Source organism: Protomyctophum bolini, assembly GCF_963924005.1.
Source record: "Protomyctophum bolini genome assembly, chromosome: 10".
NCBI lineage: Eukaryota > Metazoa > Chordata > Actinopteri > Myctophiformes > Myctophidae > Protomyctophum > Protomyctophum bolini.
The window spans coordinates 26,667,557-26,692,704 of record NC_137871.1 but is presented as its reverse complement, the minus strand read 5'-3'; the positions used below and the strand labels follow the sequence as shown (position 1 = coordinate 26,692,704).

At 40.9% G+C, this 25,148-nt stretch overlaps 1 protein-coding gene across 1 annotated transcript; it reads right to left on the bottom strand.

Annotated features, from left to right (window-relative positions):
• Nucleotides 1-14,423: 14,423 nt before the first annotated feature.
• On the bottom strand, nucleotides 14,424-18,020 carry zic6 (zic family member 6; the record flags this gene model as incomplete). Its single annotated transcript, XM_080773436.1, has 2 exons — nucleotides 14,424-15,097; nucleotides 17,027-18,020. The coding sequence occupies 2 exons, from the start codon at nucleotides 18,018-18,020 to the stop codon at nucleotides 14,424-14,426; spliced, it is 1,668 nt and encodes a 555-aa protein (XP_080629562.1).
• Between the last annotated feature and the right edge of the window lie 7,128 nt (nucleotides 18,021-25,148).

The following is a 25,148-nucleotide window of genomic DNA, read 5'->3' as shown; positions in this document are numbered from 1 at the left end:
ATAGTATGATGAGGCTGCTATCATATATCATATATATATATATATATATATATATATATATATATATATATATATATATATATATATATCAATTTTAAAATAATGAATTAGTCAATAATGCCATTGAGTGGTTGTTTTAAGACAAGATATGGATATAATATAGCTAAACTTGTAACTCATAAACTTATACTTATACTTATAACGTAGCCCCAGACAAACATGGCAACCTCAGTTGCCAGGCAGACTTATGGAGCTTTTTGATTGGGTAGAGGAAAAGGCCTCACGTGATTGGCTCTCAGCCGTCATGTGATTTTTGGCAGTGATATCACTGGGGAACCAAAAAAAGCATTCGTAATTTAGGTTGGCTTTTTTTCTGTTCGTAAGTGATTGGCTCTCAGCCGTCATGTGAATTTTGGCAGTGATATCACTGGGGAACCAAAAAAAGCATCTGTAACTTTTACGCATTTTTCTTTTACAGATTGTTTTTTTACGCATTTTTCTTTTACGGATTGTTTTTTTACGCATTTTTCTTTTACGGATTGTTTTTTTACGCATTTTCTTTTACGAACACACAGATAATATTGGCATGGATCTGAGCCCATATGTGTCTTTGATTTGTACATGGACCAGGAATTCCAAGATAAACATTCTAAGTCAAAGCCAAACAATTTGCCGAATACACTCTGTTTCAGTTTATAGGCAGTTTGTTTCCCTGTAAAATTAATTGTAATTTGCGGATTCAAATGAAGAGCTAAAGTGTGTGTGTGTGCGTGTGCGTGTGCGTGTGTGTGTGTGTGTGTGTGTGTGTGTGCGTGCGTGCGTGCGTGCGTGCGTGCGTGCGTGCGTGTGAGCGAGTGCGTGCGTGTGAGCGAGTGCGTGTGCGTGTGTGCGTACGTGCTTTCGTGCGTGCGTGCGTAATCGAAGAGGGCATTGATTTACAAAAAAACCTACAAAAAGTTTGAATATGCAGAGACTGTAAAAGGTTTCTGCCCCACAACAACGATATGTAAGCAACATTTTACGGACTGCGTGATTGGGCAAAGGAATTCTTCCTCAAAGAATTCCTTCCTTTAAGAACCTACCTATCTATTTTTCCAGCCAGTGGTGATGCCACATAGACCTGAGGGTCCAAGGACCCGGGAGTAACCGGTGATCAAAGGACACTGGCATGTTCCAAAGTGAAATACAAGCAAATGCATTTCTTCTGCTAACCCATGTGCTTAAAAGGAAAAAATGTATGGCTAACACACTTTTTTTTCTTCTCTGACTGAGAAAAAGGACACATTCTCAACTGAAGTGCAACTAATTGCTTCTTTCATCTATCCAATTAAAAGCAGAATTTTAATCTGTGTATAGTTTATTTCTTGTTTTGATAACTCATCACGTGCCACAGCCTTTTAATCAGTGCAAGAATGTACGCGGTGCATATTAATTCTGCACTGAGGCGTGATCTGTTATTTACACTAGTGATTTTCACAATTCCTCCTGGGTCCAGCTGATCCATCACAGATGAGGCCTAATTGACCTTTCCAAGATACAGGAGTCAGGACGTAAAGGAATTAAAGCTAAACACAAACTGCTAATAACTATAGCTCACACTTTCAATCCACTCAGGTGGAGCGTCATGCGCGCATGCGTGCGCGTGTGTGTGTGTGTGTGTGTGTGTGTGTGCGTGTGTGTGTGTGTGTGTGTGTGTGTGTGTGTGTGTGTGTGCGTGTGTGTGTGTATGTGTTTGTGTACTTTTATTAATTAATATACTAGAGGGCTAAAAGTCACAATGTAATATAACAGGGAAATACATATAGTGAGGACCACTTTCAGGAGCTTACAATAAGATTGGAGGTCAGGTTCAAGGACTCAGTTTAGTTTCACCTGATTCATACTTGTTGCACACTGGTATCATCATACATACACAGAAAATGGATAATAATACTAATAATAACACAAATGTGCGTGCGTGCGTGCGTGCGGGGGCGTGTGAGGATGGTTGTTAAAATGGTGTTGAGGATCAATGGAATGTTGTTGTTAGTGAGGGACCTTTCCAGGAAAAACACTGGCGAGGTGATATCACAAGTTGTCATGTGTGATGTTCGCCGACACGTCTCCTCTGAATGCCTCATACCTGCCAGCGTGGGGACCTGTGCTTCATCAGCTCAGACTCCCCTGCTCTTTCTGGAATTTAATAAGCTGTTTCCATGAGGTAATAATAATCAGGAGTCCTTATGCTTACCCAAATGAGATGGTAATAATTCCTCCACGTGGGGAATTCAGCAACACACGGCACACACACACCCCAACAGGTTCCAGGAGGAGGCTGTGTGCCGACAAATGCAACTAATAATAGTGCCTCTGTTCTCATAGCTCGTCTATATTATTCAAAAATCACATCAAAAATATGGGTCAATGGGAATTCTGTGGGAAAAAAAGGAATGGAATAGAGAAACAAAGCATAAAATATGCCAACCTGACAACGGATCTGAGAATTTTTTAGGGGGAAAGTGGTAGCATAAAACATTAATTAACAGAGTTAGTTTTTAACTGATTGAAAGGGAATACATGTCCACACTCTAGCATGGAGGCCTAATTATTTTCCAAACCCTACTGGCCTAAATAGACTTTGTAAATAAAAAATAACGATGAGTTGAGATGTTCAAAGGAAAAACCAAAAAGAAAAACTCATCAAATAGCACTGTTACCATAAATGGTGACTTGCACTGGAAAATACAAGGACTTGAGAGCTCCCAGTGTGGAGGCTTGGGTCTGAGACTGGGGACTGAGACTGAGGACTGAGACTGGGGACTGAGACCGGGGTCGGAGGTAAGGAGGTAGCTCACCCATCCACGATGCTTTCAAAATCAGCCTCATGGTGGCGCTACAACAGCTTGCTTCATGTTTTGGCCTATACCTCCGGAACCACAGCACCTCATACAATCAAAACCTTTTCTTACAAACAAAAAAATGCAGTTTCAATTTTCAGCAAATGATACGTATAGCTTGCAGAGTTAGTTCAGTCAGATATACTGGAGCGGCCTCATGCTGTGCTCAAGGGCGCATACATATGCTCGACGGGTTAATATGCTGCATTACTATGTGCGTGTATTCAGTGTTTGCCAGACCCACACATGTCATTCGCTGATGTGGCACCTATAGGCACCGTTCACAGGTGTGTGAACAGCGCCACAACGGCATGCTTCCTTCCTGCCTTCCTTCTGCACATTCCTGTTGTTGTTATGTGATGTTTGCTCCAATCGCCACCCCAGTACCACCGGTGAGCTCTGTTATTTCTGTTCCCCATGGGGGATTGTTATTGTATACATCTATCTCCCTGCTCTTAATGTTTAATGATGGTGTTTAATTGTGCCGAGCAGGGAGAAAAAAAATTGCAGAGCCGAACACCAAGATAAAATATGATATGCATTCTATAATAAATATTGGTTAAATCTATTCGTGAGTTGTCTGACTGAATTTCACATTTTGTTCAAAAGTAACTTTTTGCTACTCCTACGAATTCAGTCCAAATGTCACACAAACGGGTAAATATTACCATGTATCAGTCAGATTACACAGGCTCCATTCCAATTGGCTATGACTGCCTTCCAAACTTTGTGAGCCCTGGGTAGGCAACCTGGCCTGGTGGGTATCTGCGCTCCAGGAGCGTAATTTTCTAGAAAATGTTGCAGAATAATATGGTCACTTATATTTTAATGCATGTATTTATGCCGTATAGGTACTATATATTTATGTACTGTTTGTATTTTGTTTGTCTCAAACCAAGAACCACAATGGAAAGTGTGACTTTCTTGTGTTTGTATCCTTGACGTTTCTCAGGTGAACATTTTTTCTTTTTAGCTGTTGCGTTTTTCATATTGTATGCTGGATATGCTTCACGCACAAGAAGCATTTCTGCCTTCCATTCTGTGCCATCTATCCATTGCTCATTTTAAATGAGGCACGTTTGTTTGATTTGACTGTCTTGACCGTCTTCCTGTTTAGTTGCGTGTTCTGTCGTCCTTTCATCTCTTTTCCGTCTTTCCCTATTCTAACTCTTCCTCCCAACTGCAATATTGAGAGCTTTCTAAAAAAGAATAAAATAAATTATATATAATTTTTCATGTGATGTGACAAAGTTGATTCGGATTCTGAGACACCAAACCCTCACCTGAGTATATGTAAAAGGCTCTCAGCCGGCCTCCTGTGTGATGGATGTACAGAATGCTAAACAGTACGGCCTACTTCATTACCAAGATGATTAATACAAACTGTTTACATAATTATGTCAGTGAATTTGCGTTGCCTCTGGCATTGTGCTCATGTGTGTGTAGTATTAACAACGGCCCATGCTGGCTCCAGATCCATTTACTCTGTTTGCCTTTTAACTCGCTGATGTCTTCACTTCATATGTTTGGGGGGAGGGAGAAGGAACTGAAAGTATATTTCAAAACACACATGCAGAGAAAAGCCCAGTGTGGTAGTTTTTTTCCCTCCATGATAATAAGTCAGAATGGGAGGGGGTCTTATTTCTCCAAGGCTCACTGGCATTATTCATGGCCCAACACATATGGTAGGTTCTTAATGAATTGAACGTACACAGCATAATTAATGATCCACTTGATAAGAATGGAAGTTACACACAGTGTGCAGAAGGGATCTACGCATGCTTCTCTAAAGCGTGCAGTAATTTGCCGGCTCTTGTATAATAAAATAAAGAAATAAATCATAACATTTCAGACACTCTTCCTCTACTTAACTCAAATTTAACAATAAACTAAGTTCTGTTTCTGCATTGAACTGATATCTTCCTGGATTTCATGTTAGTTTTCAGTATGCATAATGCATTTTGTTTCAGGGACATGTCCTTTTTGTTGGCAGACTGACATCAGTTACAATGAGGGATTGCATAATTCCATCTCTTACATCAGAAAAGGAATAACACGTACTATTCACAACAGTGATGCCTCAGGTTTGGAGGAATGCCTAATATGTTTTGCCATACGATGGAGCATGAATTTGGCATAATGCAGAGAGTTTATCCAGGGATGAGTGCTAATATTACCAAAGCCATTTCATCTCTAGTAAGGTGAGGTGACTAAAGTAGATATACGGTTATTGCGCAGTAGTTCTGACCATAGATCTGGAACAGGACGATTGCCTGCATAGAAACTGAAATAGATGCAAAGTCAAATCCCATCCCAGGTGTAAAGGTCATCGATGGCAACTTCACCCGCTATTGACCTTATTATGCTCACCGCTGCCATCTTGCCAGCAAGTTGCTAACTAGGTGCAACTTCCCATAGACAGCCCATTCACCCAAATAGAAAAGTCCTATCTAATTGTATTAAACAACGACAAACTCATAAACATTGCAGCTGTATGGAAAGCTTGAATTAGCCTTTTATCCTTTTGTTTCATAATAAATCCACCGTAGACATGTTATGAGCTAGTTCCTGTCAAGAACTCGGTGTCAGAGTTTGGGAGTGCTCTTTGGATATCACTGACAGCCCTGCTTTTGAATTTGCACATAATGCAGGAAGAAGCAGGCGGTTGCTTTACTAAAGACGAGCGCTTCCAAACTCCAATCATTTCTTGGAAGGAAGTAGCTCATAACAAGTCTACAGTGGATTTTTATGAAACAAACATTTTGCAGATAGGAGGATAATTCAAGCTTCACGCACAGCTGCAATGTTGGTGAGTTTGACGTATTTCAATACAATCAGATAGGACCTTTCTGTTTGGATGAATGGGCTGCCAATGGGAAAATGCTAGCACCTTGCTGGCAAGAGGGCCGCGGTCTGCATAAGGTCAATAAGTTAGCAATGACGCTGGTGTTTTCCGGGGACAAAGTCACTGTGGTTGGATTTGATGTGGAGTGTGTGTGCACAAATGTATATACACTCACACACAAACACGCACGCACGCACGCATGCACGCACACAGTAGATCCCATTACCACATCATAGGACGTGTCCAATAGAAGGTCAGGCTACCATATTGATCATCAAAAAGATGAAGGGGGCAGTCAATTCTTCTCCCTCTGCCACTGTTAAATCCACTACCTGGGTATCTCAAAGGCAAACTAAAGACACTTCCTACTCTCTCCCATGCTCCTAATGCTCCTTTAGCCTCTGGCTACCGATAAACTACTGCCATCAATAACCCGTTAACTTCAAGAGGGACCTAAACGACACACGCTCGGTTTGTTCGACAACAGGCCTATTTTAATGATGACCGCATATAACGAATGCATGGTCCCAACAAGGTGGCCTTTGAATTTTCCGAGTGGTTGCTTCTTGGTAAATGGTGCATTTATATAGCGCCTTTATCCAAGGCGCTTTACATAGATTGTGCATTACATTCACCCCTTCACACACACATTCATACACCGATTGCAAGGTACCAACCAGCACATAGGGAGCAATTTGGGGTTCAGTGTCTTGCCCAAGGACACTTCGACATGTAGACAGGAGGAGCCGGGATTCGAACCTCCGACCCATGGATCATTGGACGACCTGCTCTACCTCCTGAGCCACAGTCGCCCCTCTTCAGCTGGCACATTCCTGAAAGCTGTGCCTCGTCCCCTACTGTTTATGGGGGTAGGAGGCAACAGTTGGGCTCTCATCCGTCCATTCCCTTAATGTCACACCCTCAGAGCAGCCTCGGAGCAGCATAGCATCACAGTGTGGAGCTTGCTCCAACTGTAATTGAAAAGGCCCGAGGGGAATTCCTGGGCTCTGTTTGGGTATCCCCTAACCTCCCTGTACCCCCACCCCCAACCCCTACCCCACCACTCCACATCCATCATTGTAGAGTTAGGCCCTGGGGTGCTCTTGTAGTGCTGGGAGGTTAACAGCGAGATCGCAGTGCATAGCTCACTTAACTGCTTCCTGAACTGTGGCACTACTGTGGGCCATGGGTGTCAGAGTGTAGTACTGGGCGACACCGGCAGGAAAAAAGAGGAACATGGCGTCATGTCAAGTGCATATTAATTTAGCCAGCCATGTGCCAAAGGAGCGCAAGCTTGAGAGAGCGGTCGACACAGATACACTTGGCAAATCGATGGACTTCAATTGAGATGTGATCAGAAATGGCGTCCTTCCGTCAGATGTTGAGTTCACAGGCCTGATTACACAGCCGCCTCGCAATGCATACTGCCTTAGATAAAATTAAACACCCGCGATTACACACGGCTTTGAAATACCCTGGACCGTGATCAATGTGATCCCCCTTTTCTTTTCTTTTTTCAACCTCAAAAGACGGAGATTTGAGAAATGGTACAAAAAGAAAGTATTCAAAGACTATGCAGTATACAGTATCTCACAACAGCACAGAATTGTGGCTAATGAAATGTGATGGTGTTAATATACAGCAAAGACAAGGGTATCCTGGCTCTGTGGTTGTCAAATCTAAGGCATTGTGCTCTTTAGGCATGCTGATCAAAGGATACTTAACATTCCCTAACAAGTGCTCCAAATGCATTCTGTATAATGTAAATCATTAAGCAATCGCATTAAAAAAAACAGCTAATATCATATTGAGCCGTGAGAAGACAAAGACGCAGATAAAGGCACCAATTTCTGTATATTATAAGACCTTTTTTTCCATATTCATCTGGCTGTTAACAGACATGAAAGCTGTCTGTTGCATGCCCTTGCCAAGAAATGGAGGACAATAAGGCAACCATCCTGGTTGATCCAAGATGACAAGGATCTGGTTGGGGGATCAAAAGCAAAGAGGGCAATGTTCTGGTCATCCTCTATACAGGATGGCATTGCACCTCATGGGCCTAGAGCTTGCATGATGTTGCCAGTTCTTTAAACATCCCCTGAAATCTCGCTCTCATGTCCGCAAAACCTTTGGAGATGCGATTTTTGAAAGATGCGGTTCTTAAAAAGACGATCACATTCCCTTTTCGCGAAGCAAGAAATACTGCAGACCGTACCTCAGAGAGTCAAGTTGTTGTTGCTTTGCAGAATGCAAAAACTTGTCAACCGTGTGGGGAAACTCCTGAGCTGAATGGCTCAGAAGAAGATACCATTAATGCCTTCATGGTTTGGCTCATCAAAAGCTGCCAAAGATATGCAAGACATGGATAATTAATGAAAAAGAAGACATATTTTTTAAGAACTGTCCATAGGGGTAAATTGAAATGCATCAAAAGGAAAAGATGCATCAGATATCTTGTTGGGGGCGGAGTCTCTCTCTCCCCTGCCCTGCTGCAACTCAGCCGATCAACAGTCCTGCATTTGTTTCGCCAAAATCTTAAACAATAAAAAGCTTGGTATTTGAGAGGCTCAAGCTTAAGTTGACAGTGGAGTCCCAGTTGGGAAGTGTGAATAGAGTGCTGGTCTATAAGCCCTGGTCCCAGCTGAGCTACGCAGGGGGCTGGCACCACTGACATCAGAAAACTGTGCATGGTGCAGATGAAGATGAGAGAAATCTAAGGGATCAGTCTCTTAAAGTCACACAGCACTGAGACTCGCTGTGTTCCCATCGCATTCATCAAAACACTACACACACCTGTCACTGTGCATATTAATGATAGCATTGTCTTACATACTGCAACAGCCAGTTATTGCCAATGCTTCCAAAAGGACAAGCGCCAAAACATGAAACAAGATTACATTTACAATAGTCTTTGTAAAGAACTAGTGACATGATTCAATGTTATTTTCCCGGAGTAAAATAATCTGACTTCCACGTTTATCATGTGACCTAACCTTTACAATCAATACCATTACATTCTTTGCCATCACTGACACTGCACTACATTGTTAGTGTCATGCGTGCCAGGCCCGTCAGCAGGCTCATGTGTTCCAGCTGATGAGAGAATGCGAACGAAATGAAACCAGCGCTGACAGAATTGACGGACCACAGTGCAGCTGCATCCAGTTTACCACGTGGGGTTGCAATTTTCCATGGAGCGAGGGAACGACAACAGATCTGTGAGCAGGCATCCATGCATTTTAGGGGTATAGAATTTGATGGAGCACCTACCTCTGAACAAGACTGGTGAGAAGGCAAAGATTAAGGGGCCATCGGTGAAGGAGTCATGGAGGGTGAAGATAGCCAGGAGCAGAGGGGATAGAGACAGATGAGAGGAACGAACATGAGGAGCTGGCAAAAAAAAGAGGGGGGTACAGAAGGGAGGATGAAAAGAAAGTGAGTTGGGGTGCAACACCACTTCTGGCTTGACCTGGGGAAGATGGGAATAGCCAGAGATCCAATTAAAATCACACATGGTCAATCCTGCCACTATCGTCACTCACAGTCACTGCCGACACAGCCACAGCATGCCCTCCAAATTGCCGAAGCCATGCTTGGAGATGTAGGGAGTATATATATAGGCATACATGGGAACCTCGCCACGTACGTACGTTACACAATGTCATGCACGGTTACGATGACGCTTCAATCCGAGAACCTGGTGTTACAAAGCGGGCCACCCCCTGATGCACTGCTGGGGCTCAACCTCAGTGATACCCAGGGAAACAGCGAGTCATTGGATTCCCGAGGTGAAATCGATATATTTACATGAAATTGGTCGTTACTTACGTTGCGCTGACCGAAAAATGGCGCTCATCGCATGTTGCTAGGCAGAGCGCGCAGGAGTAAAAATGGCGGCCAACAAATGGCAAACTGGGAAGAGGAGGTCTCATCAGTTGTGATTAGTGGGGGAAGGGAAGGGTGTGGTATAGGGCGCTCAGTGATGATAGAATATGGCTTTTGCTTTGTCAGAATACAGGGGAAGAAAATGTGGCAGCATTCCTGTCAGGCCTAGCATGCATGCACAATGCTAACTGCACATGTATAAGAGATTAGATACAGAAAAACTTTGATCATGTTTTCTATGGAGGAGATTGACTATTTTATGCTGAAGAGGGGGGAAATGTGGAACATTGTAATTTGATGCTATATTTCTGTATGCTGTGAGAACACATATAATTATATATTTTGGCACAGTAAGACGAGTTAAATGTACACTTTTGCTATGTGATTACAGAAATAATATAATTCAAAAACCTGACCACAGCAGAATAATGTGATGCAACATTGTAACGCAAGCCAATAATGGAAAGAAAGCTAATGAATCTTTTAAATGATTGTGTTGTGATCAAAGTCAATATTATTTCTCTTTCAATCTAATAAAGGGCACTTAAAATGCAAAGGCATCACATTGACCATTAATATTCACCAACTTTCACTAAACTTACACTATGGTTCACCTCAAAACTTTTAACTAAATCAACATTAATTGTCATTGGCCAACTCAAATAGTATTCTGTTCAGACTGTTTGAAACCATGCAAACCGAACCTGATCTAATTAAAGGTATATAGTGTAGGAACCTGATCTAATTAAAGGTATATAGTATAGGCGTGCATACATTGTTGGTGGTGAACAATATGTCATGTACGTGTTCCATCTTTTGCACATGCAGCGAGTAGAAGACTCAACCATGATGATCAATCTCAGTAGGTCTTGCAAAATACAATACACTCCCAGAAAAAAGCATTTTCATCAATGTTGTGTATGACATGCACTAACAGCACACCTAGCATAAAGATATTTGCGTATTTGGGTTTAAAGGGATATTTCACTTTCAAACATGTTTGAATTAATTTTAACGTCTACTCAGGCTTTTGTGAACACCCTGCTTGGTTCAGTATTTAGATATTTGATGTTCATTTAATCAGACACGCCCCATTCCAATATTGCATTTTAACCATGCATGATGGTCATTGAAAACACCCGTCACTTTGGTGAGTGATATTGTCGTAATAATGTATAATGCGTGAAGTCAATTACATTTTCAAATGGAGTTTGACGTTACTATGGTTTTGTATAGGAAGGGGGCGTGTCATATCAAAGGAATGTCAAATATCTAAATACTAAATCAAGCAACTTAAAAATGGTCTGGGGTGTTCACAAAAGCCTAAAAAGACCACGAACATGTTTAAAAGTGAATATCCCTTTGGGACTCTGAAGAAAGATGGATAGATGGATAGATGGATAGATAAATACTAATAGATATAGATATAGTTGGATGTGTGAAACATAACTGTAGCTCCTGAACAGATTTTTACTGAGCATGACATTCAATTATAGCGATTGTAGGAGGAATAATCATGAGACAAAACATGCCATTTGTAACTGTGAGAATGAAGACGCCTTTCAGTTTCAAATTTGTCAATTTGTTTTAATGTAATAGTTGTAAAATGTATAGTGAAGCCAATTCCTTCCTCACCTGAAATGAACCTAAAGTGTTTTGCTTTGTACATCAGACGTACAGTATATTAAAGAGAGGAAAACGTAATCTGATTGGCTTCTGGTGTATTGACCCCATGTATTTTTGTGACCATTCTGCTAACTACCCTTCAATCAGACCATCTTACAGAGATAAAGGCTACATTACTGACTGCTAGTTAGCTGTCACACATCACTGTATAAGCACATGTTTCAAAGAGATGTAAAACTATGCCACATTTGACCCCATTTCCTTCAGAAATATCAGAAATGATCTTGTGTATTATATAAAGGTGCCAATCATAACAAAATATCTATATAAGTGATACGTGATTCACACATTCCTACTTGGCAGAAAAGCTGTTGTTGCAGGGCATTGAGGTGCAATGTTGTTGTTTTTTTTTAAATAGCCAAATATTACAGACCATTGCATTTTTCAACACTATAGTCATACTAAAGTCCCAAAGCCCACAAGGACATACTGGACATTTTTATCCATGGTTTTTTCATTATATGAATAAGCAATGATGGACAGAGGGTGTGTAAACAACTAAGAATGAGCAACATAGTGGAGGCACAAAAAGATTACTGTGCATGTCTTAGACATTGATCTTTGTATATTTTTGTAACAGCAGTTTGTTGTTCGTGTTGTTTGTTTCTTGTGCTATTCAAGCTCCAAAGTAATGCACCCCTTATGTTATGGAAACAAGTAGGCCTATATTTTGTTATTATATAATGGGAGTTTGACATGCGACGGTTGGCATAGTTGGTTAGAAAACTGTCATATAAAAATATATAAAACTTAAACTATAGCATGAAAACAAAATGTGCCTTATTTCACCATCGATCTGTAAAGTCAAACATGATCCCAGAATACAAAATGTATATTCTCACATGACTATTTCCGTATTCGCCCTGAAACCACAATTCAAACTATGGATTCTGAATCTGATCTGAGAAACTTCTGAGAAATCCACAGGGTGAACATTCACAAGCCCAACATTTCTGAACTCTGTGAGTTTTTCTATTTTTGCATATGGTCACCTTCTCTTGTATAGCCGTTTATTAATGGCCCTGGGATGTATTCTTTGATTTACAAAAAAAAACAAAAAGGGGGAAAAAATGTAAAGCTATATAGATCTATATTCGTGTGGGGTAATTTGTATGTTCTGTAACAGGGGCCTTCCCATCTCCACAGCTCTTTAATAAATACAAAATACCATTTCAGGTCGGAATACCAATTTCATCCAATCAAGAGGGGAAATTCATACAGGATCCAGCTAAACAAGTAAAGTTGGAATTGATTAAAAATAATTTTCCGCGAACATTGGAGCTGCAACATAGAGTGCAGTTCTCTAGCTCAGTCTCTCCTGATTGGACGAAATTGGTATCCCGAACTGAAAACGTATTTTCTTTGAACTAAAGAGCTTCAGTGATGGAGAGCGCCCACTATTTTTACTGCACATATATATAGCAATGAATAGGCTACTATCGGAATATATAAGCAATTTCACATGTATTGTAACAAAGAAATATAACTGGACACATTGTGTCTGCTCGTGAGCACAAAATTAAGAAATAACAATAAATAGCGTGTGCTGCTGGAATCCATAAACCAATTAATTTGGCAAACATTAAAATGCAATTTGTATGTAATTTAATTGATCGCGTTCCTAAACGACGGTTGTTGAAATGCACGTTACCTCGGGGCGTCGGAGACAAAACCTAGCTTAGATATTTATTGATTCATAATGATATTAACCTAAATGATATTCTGAAATTGCAGGCGTTCAAATCCAATGTATATAAGGCTAGTCTGCGGGGGAAATGCAAGGCCTCAAGTTGCTGAAGCATTCAAGCTATAAAGAAACGGGCTGCAACTTTCATAATATTGTGCATACCTTCACGAAGGTGCAATTCTCATGGTTCACCTGCGCCGACCTTCAACAACGAACCGTTTTTCTTGTGTCACTCTCATGCACTACATGTTCAAGGCCTCATGGTTTGAAGGGCTGGACATTACACTTCATGCCCATCACACATGGAAATTAAATGTACATGATATAGCCTACATCTGCAACGAGATGGGAGGACCCATTAAATAAAAAGAAGAAAAAGAAAAAAGAAAAAACATATATGCTCCCCTAGCGGAAATATAGGCCTAATTAAAGAGCGTGAGGAATCACTGTCGACGTGCCACGCGAATGCATTGATTGGGTTTGATCACGTGTTTTATCAAAGGGAATAGAGGCAACGTTAATAAAATATTGAATGCATAATTAATTGTACAGTAAGTATGTACAGTGGAATTGTAATTAAACCGAGTACCACTATATATACGTATATATGATGACAAACACTGCATGCATTTTTATTTTTACTTTCATGAAAATAGGCCCCCGCACACACGCGCACACACACACACACACACACACACTCACACACACACACACACACACACACACACACACACACACACACACGGAGTGAAATCAAATCATAATAGCCAGGTCAAATCATTTCCACCGGGGTAGGCCTACATGCAGGGTCTTTGAATAATAATGTTTACGTCGGTGTAGCCTTGCATGGCCTATATATTTAGGTCACCAAATGAAGGTTGACAAAACGTTTCAATTATTTATTTCATCTTCTGACATACATAAAAACAATATGTGTCTGTCTATCTTTCCCACGATACAATACAACTACATTCAACAAAGACCTTTACATTCAGACAAGACATTCGTTTCAGTCTCTCCAATAATATCGTATAGCCTCTCGTCTGTTGAACTGTTTGTGGGCCTTCCATAAATAAAAAGCATGTCGTATAGCACGTTCCTCTTTCCCCGGATAACTATAACGGCTGTGTGTGTAATAATGTGTATAAGTCTAAGAAAGATTAGGCCTTATATACATATTTGACGAGTTGCTAACCCATTACGGATATAATATAGTTCGTTTTAGGACACGTTTCTCACAAGTTGAGCCAAACTCTACTAGGCCTATATGCCTATATATCAGACTGTACCACAGAACAGTTAAAGCTATACCACATTTCGCAAAATTTTCAATAGGATGACCACAGATTATATCATAACAACATGAAGGGGGAAAAAAGAATAGGAAATACACCTGCAGTAACTCATAATATGTCATAGGCGTGCATGGTGCTCACTGTTCACATCACATGGACGGTATGTTATTGCATTGCTTTGGTGAGAACGCGTCCACGCCGCTGTGGCACGTGTACCATCCATTTACAATACTTTTCTGAAAGGGTGAGGGTGACGGGAAAGTCCTCGAACTCGAAGTGTGGCCGAAACCAGCAGTGTGGCCTGCCTGACCGCAAGAGTACTGAGAGGCGGCCTCGGACCTGTAGCCGCCTCGTTGGATCAACAAGGGGTCCAAGAGGGGCTGCTGCGGTGACCTGTGTGTCGAGTAGTCCAAACTGTTGTCAAATGTGTGATGGAAACGCGACCTCGGGGTCGACTCGTCTCGAGTCTCTGGGGGGGACGCGGGGTGGTGGGGGTCCTGGGTCGAGGAGGCCGTGGTGGGAGGCTGCGGTGTCATGGCGCTTCTTCCAGCTTGATGATCGGTCACTTCGGGTGACCGGCTGGTGGTCTCGGCGAGGTGCGCCTCCGCGTCACCGACGCCGCAGCCGTCCTCAGGACTGCTCTTGCAGTGGAGCTTCATGTGCTTCCGCAGCGAGCTGGGATGGGTGTAGCACTTGTCGCAGCCCCTGACCTTGCACATGTAGGGCTTATCGCTGGAGTGCACGTGCGAGTGTTTCTTTCGGTCGCTGCTGTTTGCGAACCTCCGGTTGCAGCCCTCGAACTCACATTTAAAAGGTTTTTCACCTAAAACGTGCAGAGAGAGACATTATACCGCGTGTTATAACGTTCTCCCCTCCTATAGCCACTTATGTAACTTCAAATCAATTATGTAAATCAAGAATATGATGTGTGAAATCGGGCTGTTGTCCATACATCTAGGAAATATACAAACACTCGCAGCAGCCATTAGGCCTTATATGATATCCATAAATCCTGCAGTCGTATGGGTTTTAAGCCGTGGCTCTGAGCAGGCGTCCAGTCTGTTTGAGGCTCCAATACCCTTCTCTGTTACTCCTGAGATGAATCGCAATAATGGTCGGGTTGTACTTGTACATAAATGTAATATAACCATAGCTGCTAAAAGCTAAATAATGTGTAATGCGACCTATAGTTGTTGATTGAGGCGAAATGATGATTAAGCAAGTGAGGCACCTGATAATCATTTGGCTATTATAGACTGGAGTGCATGGACCTCCAACAGCAAAATGAAAATAAATAAAAAAGTGATGGATATGGTTCTGTTGTTTGTTATAGTGCATGCATCAGGGTCTAATGAATATTATAGCCCTGCAATGATGTGAAATCACGCCCATGCCATGTATGCATGTATATAAAACAAAACAGGTTTCATAGCCTTGCATATAAAATTGATTGAACGTTCAGACTCATAAACCTGAACTTAAAACCAGTCCGCGTGTTAAATGATCATATTATATAAGAGCGGATATTAATGGTCTGGCTTCGAATTGAACATGCAATAACTCTTCGAAATAAAAATGTTAAACGAGTTAGCCTAGAGCTGCATCATAATTTCGCCCCTGTTGTGCATGTCATTTCAGAAATATGAAATCCGCATTTCACAATCAAAACAATTCACATCCAAATAACGAGGGGGTGCCTATATATTTTGTATCAACCCTCTCCTCCTTTTCTTTGAAGGCCATGCATTACTTCATTCATAAAGAGAGAGAGAGAGAGAGAGAGAGAGAGAGAGAGAGAGAGAGAGAGAGAGAGAGAGAGAGGAAACATGTCTTGTTTTAATTTTATCCTATATGGTAGGCCTATACGCTTCATTTCAATGTCTGCGAACACGGGTATAGCAGTGAAACCAAGTTATAGTGCAAAAATAATACTTGACTGAAACCAGCAGCTGTAGTGTTTATTATATGTCTTTAAGTGCTGATATGCTCTACTACTAGCATATCCTATATACTTGCAGCGTGTTTCCTGGGCGGGCGCACACAGGACATGCGTCCCAGGGAGCCAACAGGGGGGGGGGGGTGTAAACTCTACGTCACAACTCTCCGGTGTCCTCCCGGTATTTATTATTTATTATTTTTTCACTGAATGGGTGGGAGAGGGAAAACGCATCTTGGCCTAAAAAGACTATACTTGTTTACTAGATGTCCTCCTGTAGCACCTGGCTGCACGTGTTTCTGACTGGCCTATAGCATGACAACAAAGACGAAGACATGCAGCAACAAAGCATGTTATAGATTATACCATAACAATATAGGCTATATAAACACATCATAAACCTCACCGTCTGTAGTAGGCCTACACAATTATTATTATTATTATTATTATTATTATTGTATTTTTAGACACATTTGAATAAATCAAGTTTATAATGTGGTATAGGATACATTATCCTAAAGAAATATAATTGTAGGATATGCTAAATAAAGAAGTCTACAAATAATAGAATTATAGCTGCATTTTTAAGATTGTTGATACTGATTTATCTAAATGCATAATTATGGTTATAATATATGGTTGTATTGTTAATTAATAATATAGGTCGAATAATAATTATTATTATTATTATAATAATTATATATGTATAGGTAGCCTATTATTGTATATAATTATAATTGTTAGATGTTTATTATTATAATTAGTTAATGTCTATTATTGTTATTATTATGCCATTGTTATTATTCCTCGACCAACCTGTGTGAGTCCTCTTGTGAATCTTGAGATTTTCGGATCTCGCGAAAACTTTCTCGCAGCCGTGGAAGGGGCAGGGAAAGGGCTTTTCCCCCGTGTGCACCCTGACGTGGTTCACCAGCTTGTACTTGGCTTTGAAGGGCTTCCTGTCCCTCGGACAGCTCTCCCAGTGACACACGTACTCGGAGTGCTCGGGTCCTCCGACGTGCTCCACTGTCACATGGGTGACAAGTTCATACATGGTCCCGAAAGTTCTGGCGCAGGGCTGCTTCCCAATCCCGATCACCACCCCCTCTTGGCCGTCACACCATTTACACAGCAGCTCGTGCTTCATGAGATTTGGTTTGGTGCACCTCAGGAACGCGTCACCTGCTCCACGCTGGATGGCCATGTTGAGAGGCTTGTACAGACCCAGAAACTGGGTGACAAGTTGCTGGCTATTTCCAGCCTGGCCATAAGGGTGAGGGTGGTGGTGGTGATGGTGGTGCGTCCGCGCGAGCAGGTCCCCAGGTAGACCCATCATCATTTGGCTGCCGAGGTCTCGGGTGGCGTCGGTGGAGGAGCCGTGGGCCTGCTCGTGATAAGTCGTGAAAAAAGCGTGATGACTTCTGCTGTCTCTGCAGCCAGGGAGGTCACGGTACCTCCCAATCCCGCCATGTTGGTTAGATCTCGTTGCCAGTTGATCAGTGACGGGTGGCATGCCGGCTCCAGAAAGATTGGCTCCAATGATAATGCCCCTAGGGCTGTGCTCTAACCGATGGCTGGGGTATCCGGACTCTGAAAAGTGCAGGGGAACCGAATGGTCAACATATGCACTGGACCTCGTCTCGGGGTAGTCTCGCAAATTGTGCGCGGGGCAGAGTTTTAAGGAACTGCCAGTGGGGTGCCCCATGTGCTCCCCTGCCAAAGGTGGCAGCACCATGCTGGGTTCAGTATTGCTCTCCCCGGGGTTGACGCAAGAAAGAGGGCAGCCACTAAACCTCGACAGGCTTGTCATGTTTCGATGTGAGTGTGGCGGCTATGAGTTTGCAAAATGAACCAATGCAACGCTCATGGATGATAAACCTAGGAATCCTGTTTCCATTTGCCTTGTTGTGTATCATCTGCATGTGAAATTCTTGGCCGTGAACTTCGGAGGAGTAGGAACCAGACTCAATTTTAAAGTTGGTGTGAGTCCCATGCCGTTCACTTTGCCCTCTTGATTTGTGGCAATAACCGTAGTAGTAAAAATGCTTCGAAACAGGCCATGGTGCAATATAAAAGCACAGCAGGCAGACCTGCTTTTAAAAAGGGGCGCTTTGGGATTGGTTGGAATGCGCTATGATTGACAGGCGCTGGGTTTGTTTTAAAAGGGACACTGCACGACTCCGTTTTCAAATATCGCAGAGAAAATGCTTTGAAATGCCGCGTATAGCCTCAGCTCAGACTATATACCACCACCACTACTACTACTACTACAAGGCGCCATGATCTCCCTTGCCAAAATGTCTATGTGAAATGTATAATGGTGAACGATTTAATCGGTATAGATAGGCTAATATTCAATTGAAGAAGCATGTGATCTGATGAGGAAGAATGAATAGGCTATACACGTGTGGATGTGGGCTATATCTAGTATTTTATTAGTGGAAAGCTTGTCAAAGCAAACATTATAATTCGGTGTTACTCAGTATAATAATTACAGAGTCCTGGTGCTGGTCTGTTATAGTGTCAACTGTCAAGACTCGCATTTTGATTTGATAATCAGATTCGTTAATGGCAAATTTAAGAAAATGAAATTGCTATAAAGAATTTTTAAAGAATATAGCATATATAATTAAAAATTATGAAAAAATAAATAAATACAACATAGGCAGCTAGACACAAACACAACACACACACACACACACACACACACACACACACACACACACACACACACACACACACACACACACACACACACACACACACACACACACACACGAATAAATATAGCCTATATATAGGTTATAGGCCTATACCTATATTACAATACATCTACTTGCTAAGCTTGTGTGGACCATACAATTTCCCTTCAAAATATACAAAATATTTTCCTTCACATTGTATTTTTATTTTCTTCCGCAAACGCGGCGATGTCTTTAATCTGCACCGTCTACTGTTTGTGGCCAACAATAACCAGATGAACTATACTTTTGGAATAAAGCAACAAGTATAGCGCTATGGGGCACACAAAGTCGAATTATTATGATGGGGGGGTTAAGTGTCGTGAATCCCATGTAAACCACCGCATTCCTGAAATCCTATATAACCTAATGGCATGGCCTAATCATGGTGATGTATAGCCTATAAGTAACTTGTTGCGCAAAATAATAACCAAAATAATAACCAAACAAGCATTAACAGATATATCTTAATAGCTGGCTACTTTATATATATATATATATATATATATATATATATATATATATATATATATATACATTATACATACACACACACACACACACACACACACACACACACACACACACACACACACACACACACACACACACATGCTGTATATTTTTAATTTTTTATTTATATATATTTATTTTATTATTATTATTTTGCCTACAGTTCGCCAACTCTTCTTATAGTCCTCAGCTTTACAGCTTATGCATATTTTATAATATCAGTTAAGAGTTAACATGATCTGCACTAATTGATATAGCCATGTTAGTTGCTTGAATTTAAACCAGTAAAGAAGAGGCCTGCAGTATTGACTGGCTTAAGCTATAAGGACGTATATAGTCTGCATGATTTAGGTTGAAAACTTGTCTTTATATAGCTGCATTTTCATCTTTTACCACATTGTTATTCTGACGTCAACTGCAATGGATTCGAGGCAGAGACAAAGCAAGGGGCCCACTTGACATTAAGAGGCGCAAAACAGACAGGGGACTGGCTGGCACTGACCTAACATCATGATAATTATGGACACTCGTATTTTCAACCTTTAACCTGTCTCGTTTCGCCCAAATGATAGAGGATTGAAGACCAAGCCAGAAGTTTCCAAGTCAAGACTTTCTCAGAAGGAAGATATAGGGATAGAGGGAGCCTATACAGCCTACATGCATTATATGCAAAAAAAAACCAACAACAAAATGGTTGCGTTTAGGCTTCATAAGGTCATGTTCACAAGTACTATAAAGTATAATAACTAAGATGTAGTTTTTAAAAATCATTTTAACTCAAGTGGATGGCAGAGAGTCTAGCAGAAAGATTATCGTTCACCATGACCAAACAAACTTCTTCAGACTAGTCAAAGACTACTTTCAGATATCAGCTCAAACCCACAAACAATATTTTCCCCATGCAAATTGCAAAAAGCAGCCTGCCATGATGCTTGTTTGCAGTGTTGCCAGTTCTGCTTAAAAATATAAGCGACTTTGGGCTAGTTTTCCTGCAAACATATATAGCTTAACAGCTTCGCTGCATAACCAGCTAAACCCGCGTTTTATTCCACTGTCCCGACATCGGCAACCGACCGGACATGGTCGGTTCTTCATCAACGGGTTCCGACGCGTCGGGAAGGCGATAGGTTGCTCCAACTGTGATCCAGACTCAGAGTAGGCTATTCAAAACTGACACCCACCTGACATTCAGTACTAACAAATAATGACTAGGCAGAATATATGATTATACTAATGCCTCTAAAATACATGCCAACTTCTGCAGTGTCACCATATTCTGTCATCAATTTTAAGGCTTAGTCAAATACTGAAAATATCCAAACATGTGAAGTCATATATTGTTATACAAATTAACTGAACTGTGTGTGTGTGTGTGTGTGTGTGTGTGTGTGTGTGTGTGTGTGTGTGTGTGCGCGCGTGCATGTGCGTGTGTGTGTGTGTGTGTGTGTGTGTCTGCATGCGTGCGAGTGTCTGCATGCATGCGAGTGTGCATTCGTGCAGTGTGCACAAATGGAGGGAGAGAGTGTGTGTCTGCATGCGTGCGATTGTGCATCTGTGCAGTGTGCACAAAGGGAGAGTGTGTGTGCGTGCGTGTGTGTGTGTGTGTGTGTGTGTGTGTGTGTGTGTGTGTGTGTGTGTGTGTGTGTGTGTAACAACAACACTGACAGTAAGCATAACAGTGAAGAAAAGTGTTTCACCTGATGTTGACATCAAGACTTAAGTCATGAAACAGAGTGGGTGGTTCCTATAGCTGTTGCTTTCATTTGACTAACAAAATATGACAAACCTGGCACACTATATCGTGTGATTATACACAAGCGGAAGCCAACAGACCTGACCTGCAAACACGTTGCAATCCCTTTACCTCAGGTAGCCTGCTATAGACCTACAGTACAGTCACACAATCCCTTTACCTCAGGTAGCCTGCTATAGACCTATAGTCATAGTATAGTATAGTATAGTATAGTATAGTATAGTATAGTATATAGTATAGTATAGTATAGTATAGTATAGTATAGTATAGTATAGTAGTATAGTATAGATGTTTCATTATATAGATATTCCACTGTTACGTTCTTAGCTTACGCATGTTTCATGATAACTACTTTTTATGTATGTGATGTATTGCCATGCTTTTGTTCTTCCTTATTGTAAATCGCTCTGGATTAAGAGCGTCTGCTAAATGCCTAAATTCTACGTAGTCAGTAGTCACACAATCCTGGTGACGTTTGTCTTCAATGTCATCAAAACAATGACGTGTCTATCCTCTTCAACTGTGAGGCCTACAATACAGAAACCCTTGGCAACGAGAATGGTGCTAAAAATGACTAAAATACTAGTCTAGTACTACTAATGTTGCATTTATAGACACCCAATCAGAGGTCAAAAGTCCACGGTTATTTCTGTCTTTATGTGTGTGTGTGTGTGTGTGTGTGTGTGTGTGTGTGTGTGTGTGTGTGTGTGTGTGTGTGTGTGTGTGTGTGTGTGTGTGTGTGTGTGTGCGTGCGTGCGCATGTGCGTGCATTACTCGCTCACACTGTTCACATGCATGTGAATACGCATGCAGTGCAAGTTGTGTGATGATATGATAATAGCAGAAGGAGGACTATAGTCGTGCCATGATTTTATGAAATTCAAATGACAGATAACCGATTTGCAGGTGAGTCCATTTGCAGACAGATGCTTCAGTAAATCACAGCAAGGAGTCAATTAGTCCTATTCATCAGCCACATCATGGCAAACCCCACACCAGCCAGCAGTCGCACATGTTCCTGACTGACTATGCTTAACACACACACACACACACACACTCAAATATACAGTAAGTGTTAATTTATCTGAGGTTATACAAAATGGAACAAAATGGACCCGCATGCATAATACCGAATGGAACAAAATGAACCTGTAATTTCATGGTGTGTAACCTAACAGTGTATTTGTTTTTATCTAATGGAAGTGAAACCGAACTGAAGACAATGGAAAAAAAGAGTGTTATGAGCAATACAGTGTAGACATGTGTTATTACATTTCAAATTAAGAGACAAATGTAGCCGTCAAGTAAAAGCTCTATAGTGCTAGTTAGTATATGATGCAGGTGACTTGCAGTCAAGCTCTGCACTCACAGAAAACATGGACTGGAAAGACTTCGATCGATGTGAAATATTAGAGGTTTCCATTCCATACTCTGCATGAATTGCAGAGTATTTAAAAGAAATTGAGGAAAGCATATATACAAAGATAACATTGCACTGGGTTCTGTACTTCATACAGTATATGCTTGTTGGAAGGAACGAGTGAGGAGGGAACGATTTTTTACCAAAAATAAAATGTATCCCTATAAGTCGCATGCACACAAAAGATAGTGATGTGTACTTTCTTTCTCGATTGAGCATGCAAACAATATTTTGGGTGTGATATGTTAAATAACGATATATTCATTTTCCTGAATATAAAAATACAAAGAATATGACAAAAACTTTATAATCACACTTACATATATGGTTGTGAACCATGAGTTGTCCATTTGTTAACTTTTATGCCATACATTTAAATGAGAATGCAGCAAAAATTTGTAATAATGCATAATCCTATAGGCAAAACTATAGAGTTAAAGGAGATAATATAATTCACTTTTCTTTGGTAATTATTGGGTTAACTAACAGCACAGTCCACTTGCATATATACAAATCAAATGCCCAAACCATGGCATGCTGAACAGTACTACAAAATGTCTAAAGCCATAAATTGATACCCACTGTAAATTGGCCACAAAACACATCTATTATAGGCTACCAATACCATGCATCTGGGCCATTAACAAAATACTTACTATATGCTTACACATGCAGGCAATATCCCATTCACAACCAACAACACAGATATAAAGGTTATTTGTTTACCATTTAGGATGACGGTAGTATATGCTCTGCTCTTTTCCAACTGAGTGTGGGCCTGGGCCTACTTTTGGGGAGGTGTGTATAGTCTAGACTGCAATATTGTGATAATGTAGCCTATAAGTAAATGCGCATGCTCAGCAACAATAGTAGCCTATGCTATAAGCCATGCCATGACATACTGAGCATTTGCATATCTCGTCGCCCAATGAAGTACAGACGTCGCAGAAATAAGTAACGGACATGCAAATGATTGTGTATATGTTGTATTTTTGCTTAACTGCAATAAATATGTCCAACTTGAACTTTCATAGCAAGGGCGTCTGGCTGCATAGCTCCGGTTCACAGGGCAAAAGTTAAATACGACCATGTGCCACGATGTAGAAGAACTCATCTTGGGTACAGTAAAGGAGTAGGCCTATAGCCTAGTCTGCCAAAACCTCGTAACGGTCATGGCTCCCATGTTTAAAGCTAAATAGCTACCCTGCTAGAAGTTACAAAAAATAGGCTACATTTAACAACTAACAACGTGACATGCCTATTTTGTCATTAAAACGAAACATTTCGAAACTTTAAAAATAATAGATAATTTTTTGTTCCTTTAAAAAAAAGGGTATAAGGACTCATGGTTGAGCATGTTGGGGAAAAATGGAGTATACTACAGACAAAGTTGAATATAACTATTTCCATTTTTATGTTTTACCAGTTTTAATGAAAAAGGTTAGCCTACCTTTTTTTCTCTAAGAAAAAAGGGGGGGAAACACTATTGACTATTTACACTATTTTGCATTTTGTTTTTATTCAAATATATATAGGCGATTTGTATTTTGTTGCAGGGGTGTGACGATTTGAAGTCTTCAAAGGTCAGATTTGTGAGGAAAAGAATATTAAAAATCTTAATGTGGCCGTAATCATGGAGGAGTGAGAAGACATGTTTCAAGTGTGCCATTACAAACTTTGTCTCCGTTCATTGAGCAACAGTTGTTTTAGATTATATAACGTTGGCTATATTTTATTCAGTTTACAATAGATCTATAGGGACTACCATGACGCTTGCAGCTTAACATTCTCAAAAGGCCCTGCTGTTAATCTAAATTGTAAAAGGTTAATTATTTTAATAAACCACATGCCTACAATAAACTTTAGTTGGAGTGTCGAGCCCCTAACGTCTCAACGAGCCAATAAAATATGGAGGGAAGATAAGAAAACTTGTCACTTGTGAAAGTTCACAGAGGTCGCCATAAATCTCGTACTCCCAAGATTGCAAGGCAAACCCAGCTCAGTTACCCCCCTCTCCCCCCACCCTCTCTCTCTCTCCGTGAGAGGGCGGGTGCATGAGTGTGTGTGTATGAGAGAGAGAGAGAGAGAGAGAGAGAGAGAGAGAGAGAGAGAGAGAGAGAGAGAGAGAGAGAGAGAGAGAGAGAGAGAGAGAGAGAGAGAAGGGGGGCAACCTATATCCCTGCGTGAACAGAGGGCAGAGAATTATAGTGAGAGCGCATGATGAGAAAGGACAAGAATCACTTTCTCCGTTTAAAGGCTTTTTAATAGATAGATATACGAATGATATATAAATATAAGGCTCTATCTATATTTAGGCTAATACATTAATGTGAAACGTTTTGTTACAGTTGTCAGTTAGTGGGCAGTGGCATAGGAAAAATAATTGGGCCTATAAACAGATTGAATCATTGCCTTCATCGCCCATAGATTTACACACGTGCCTTGCGTCCAATTTACAAAAGACGCCGTATACCAATTTAGACAATGCAAAAATATGAAAACTCACCTTTT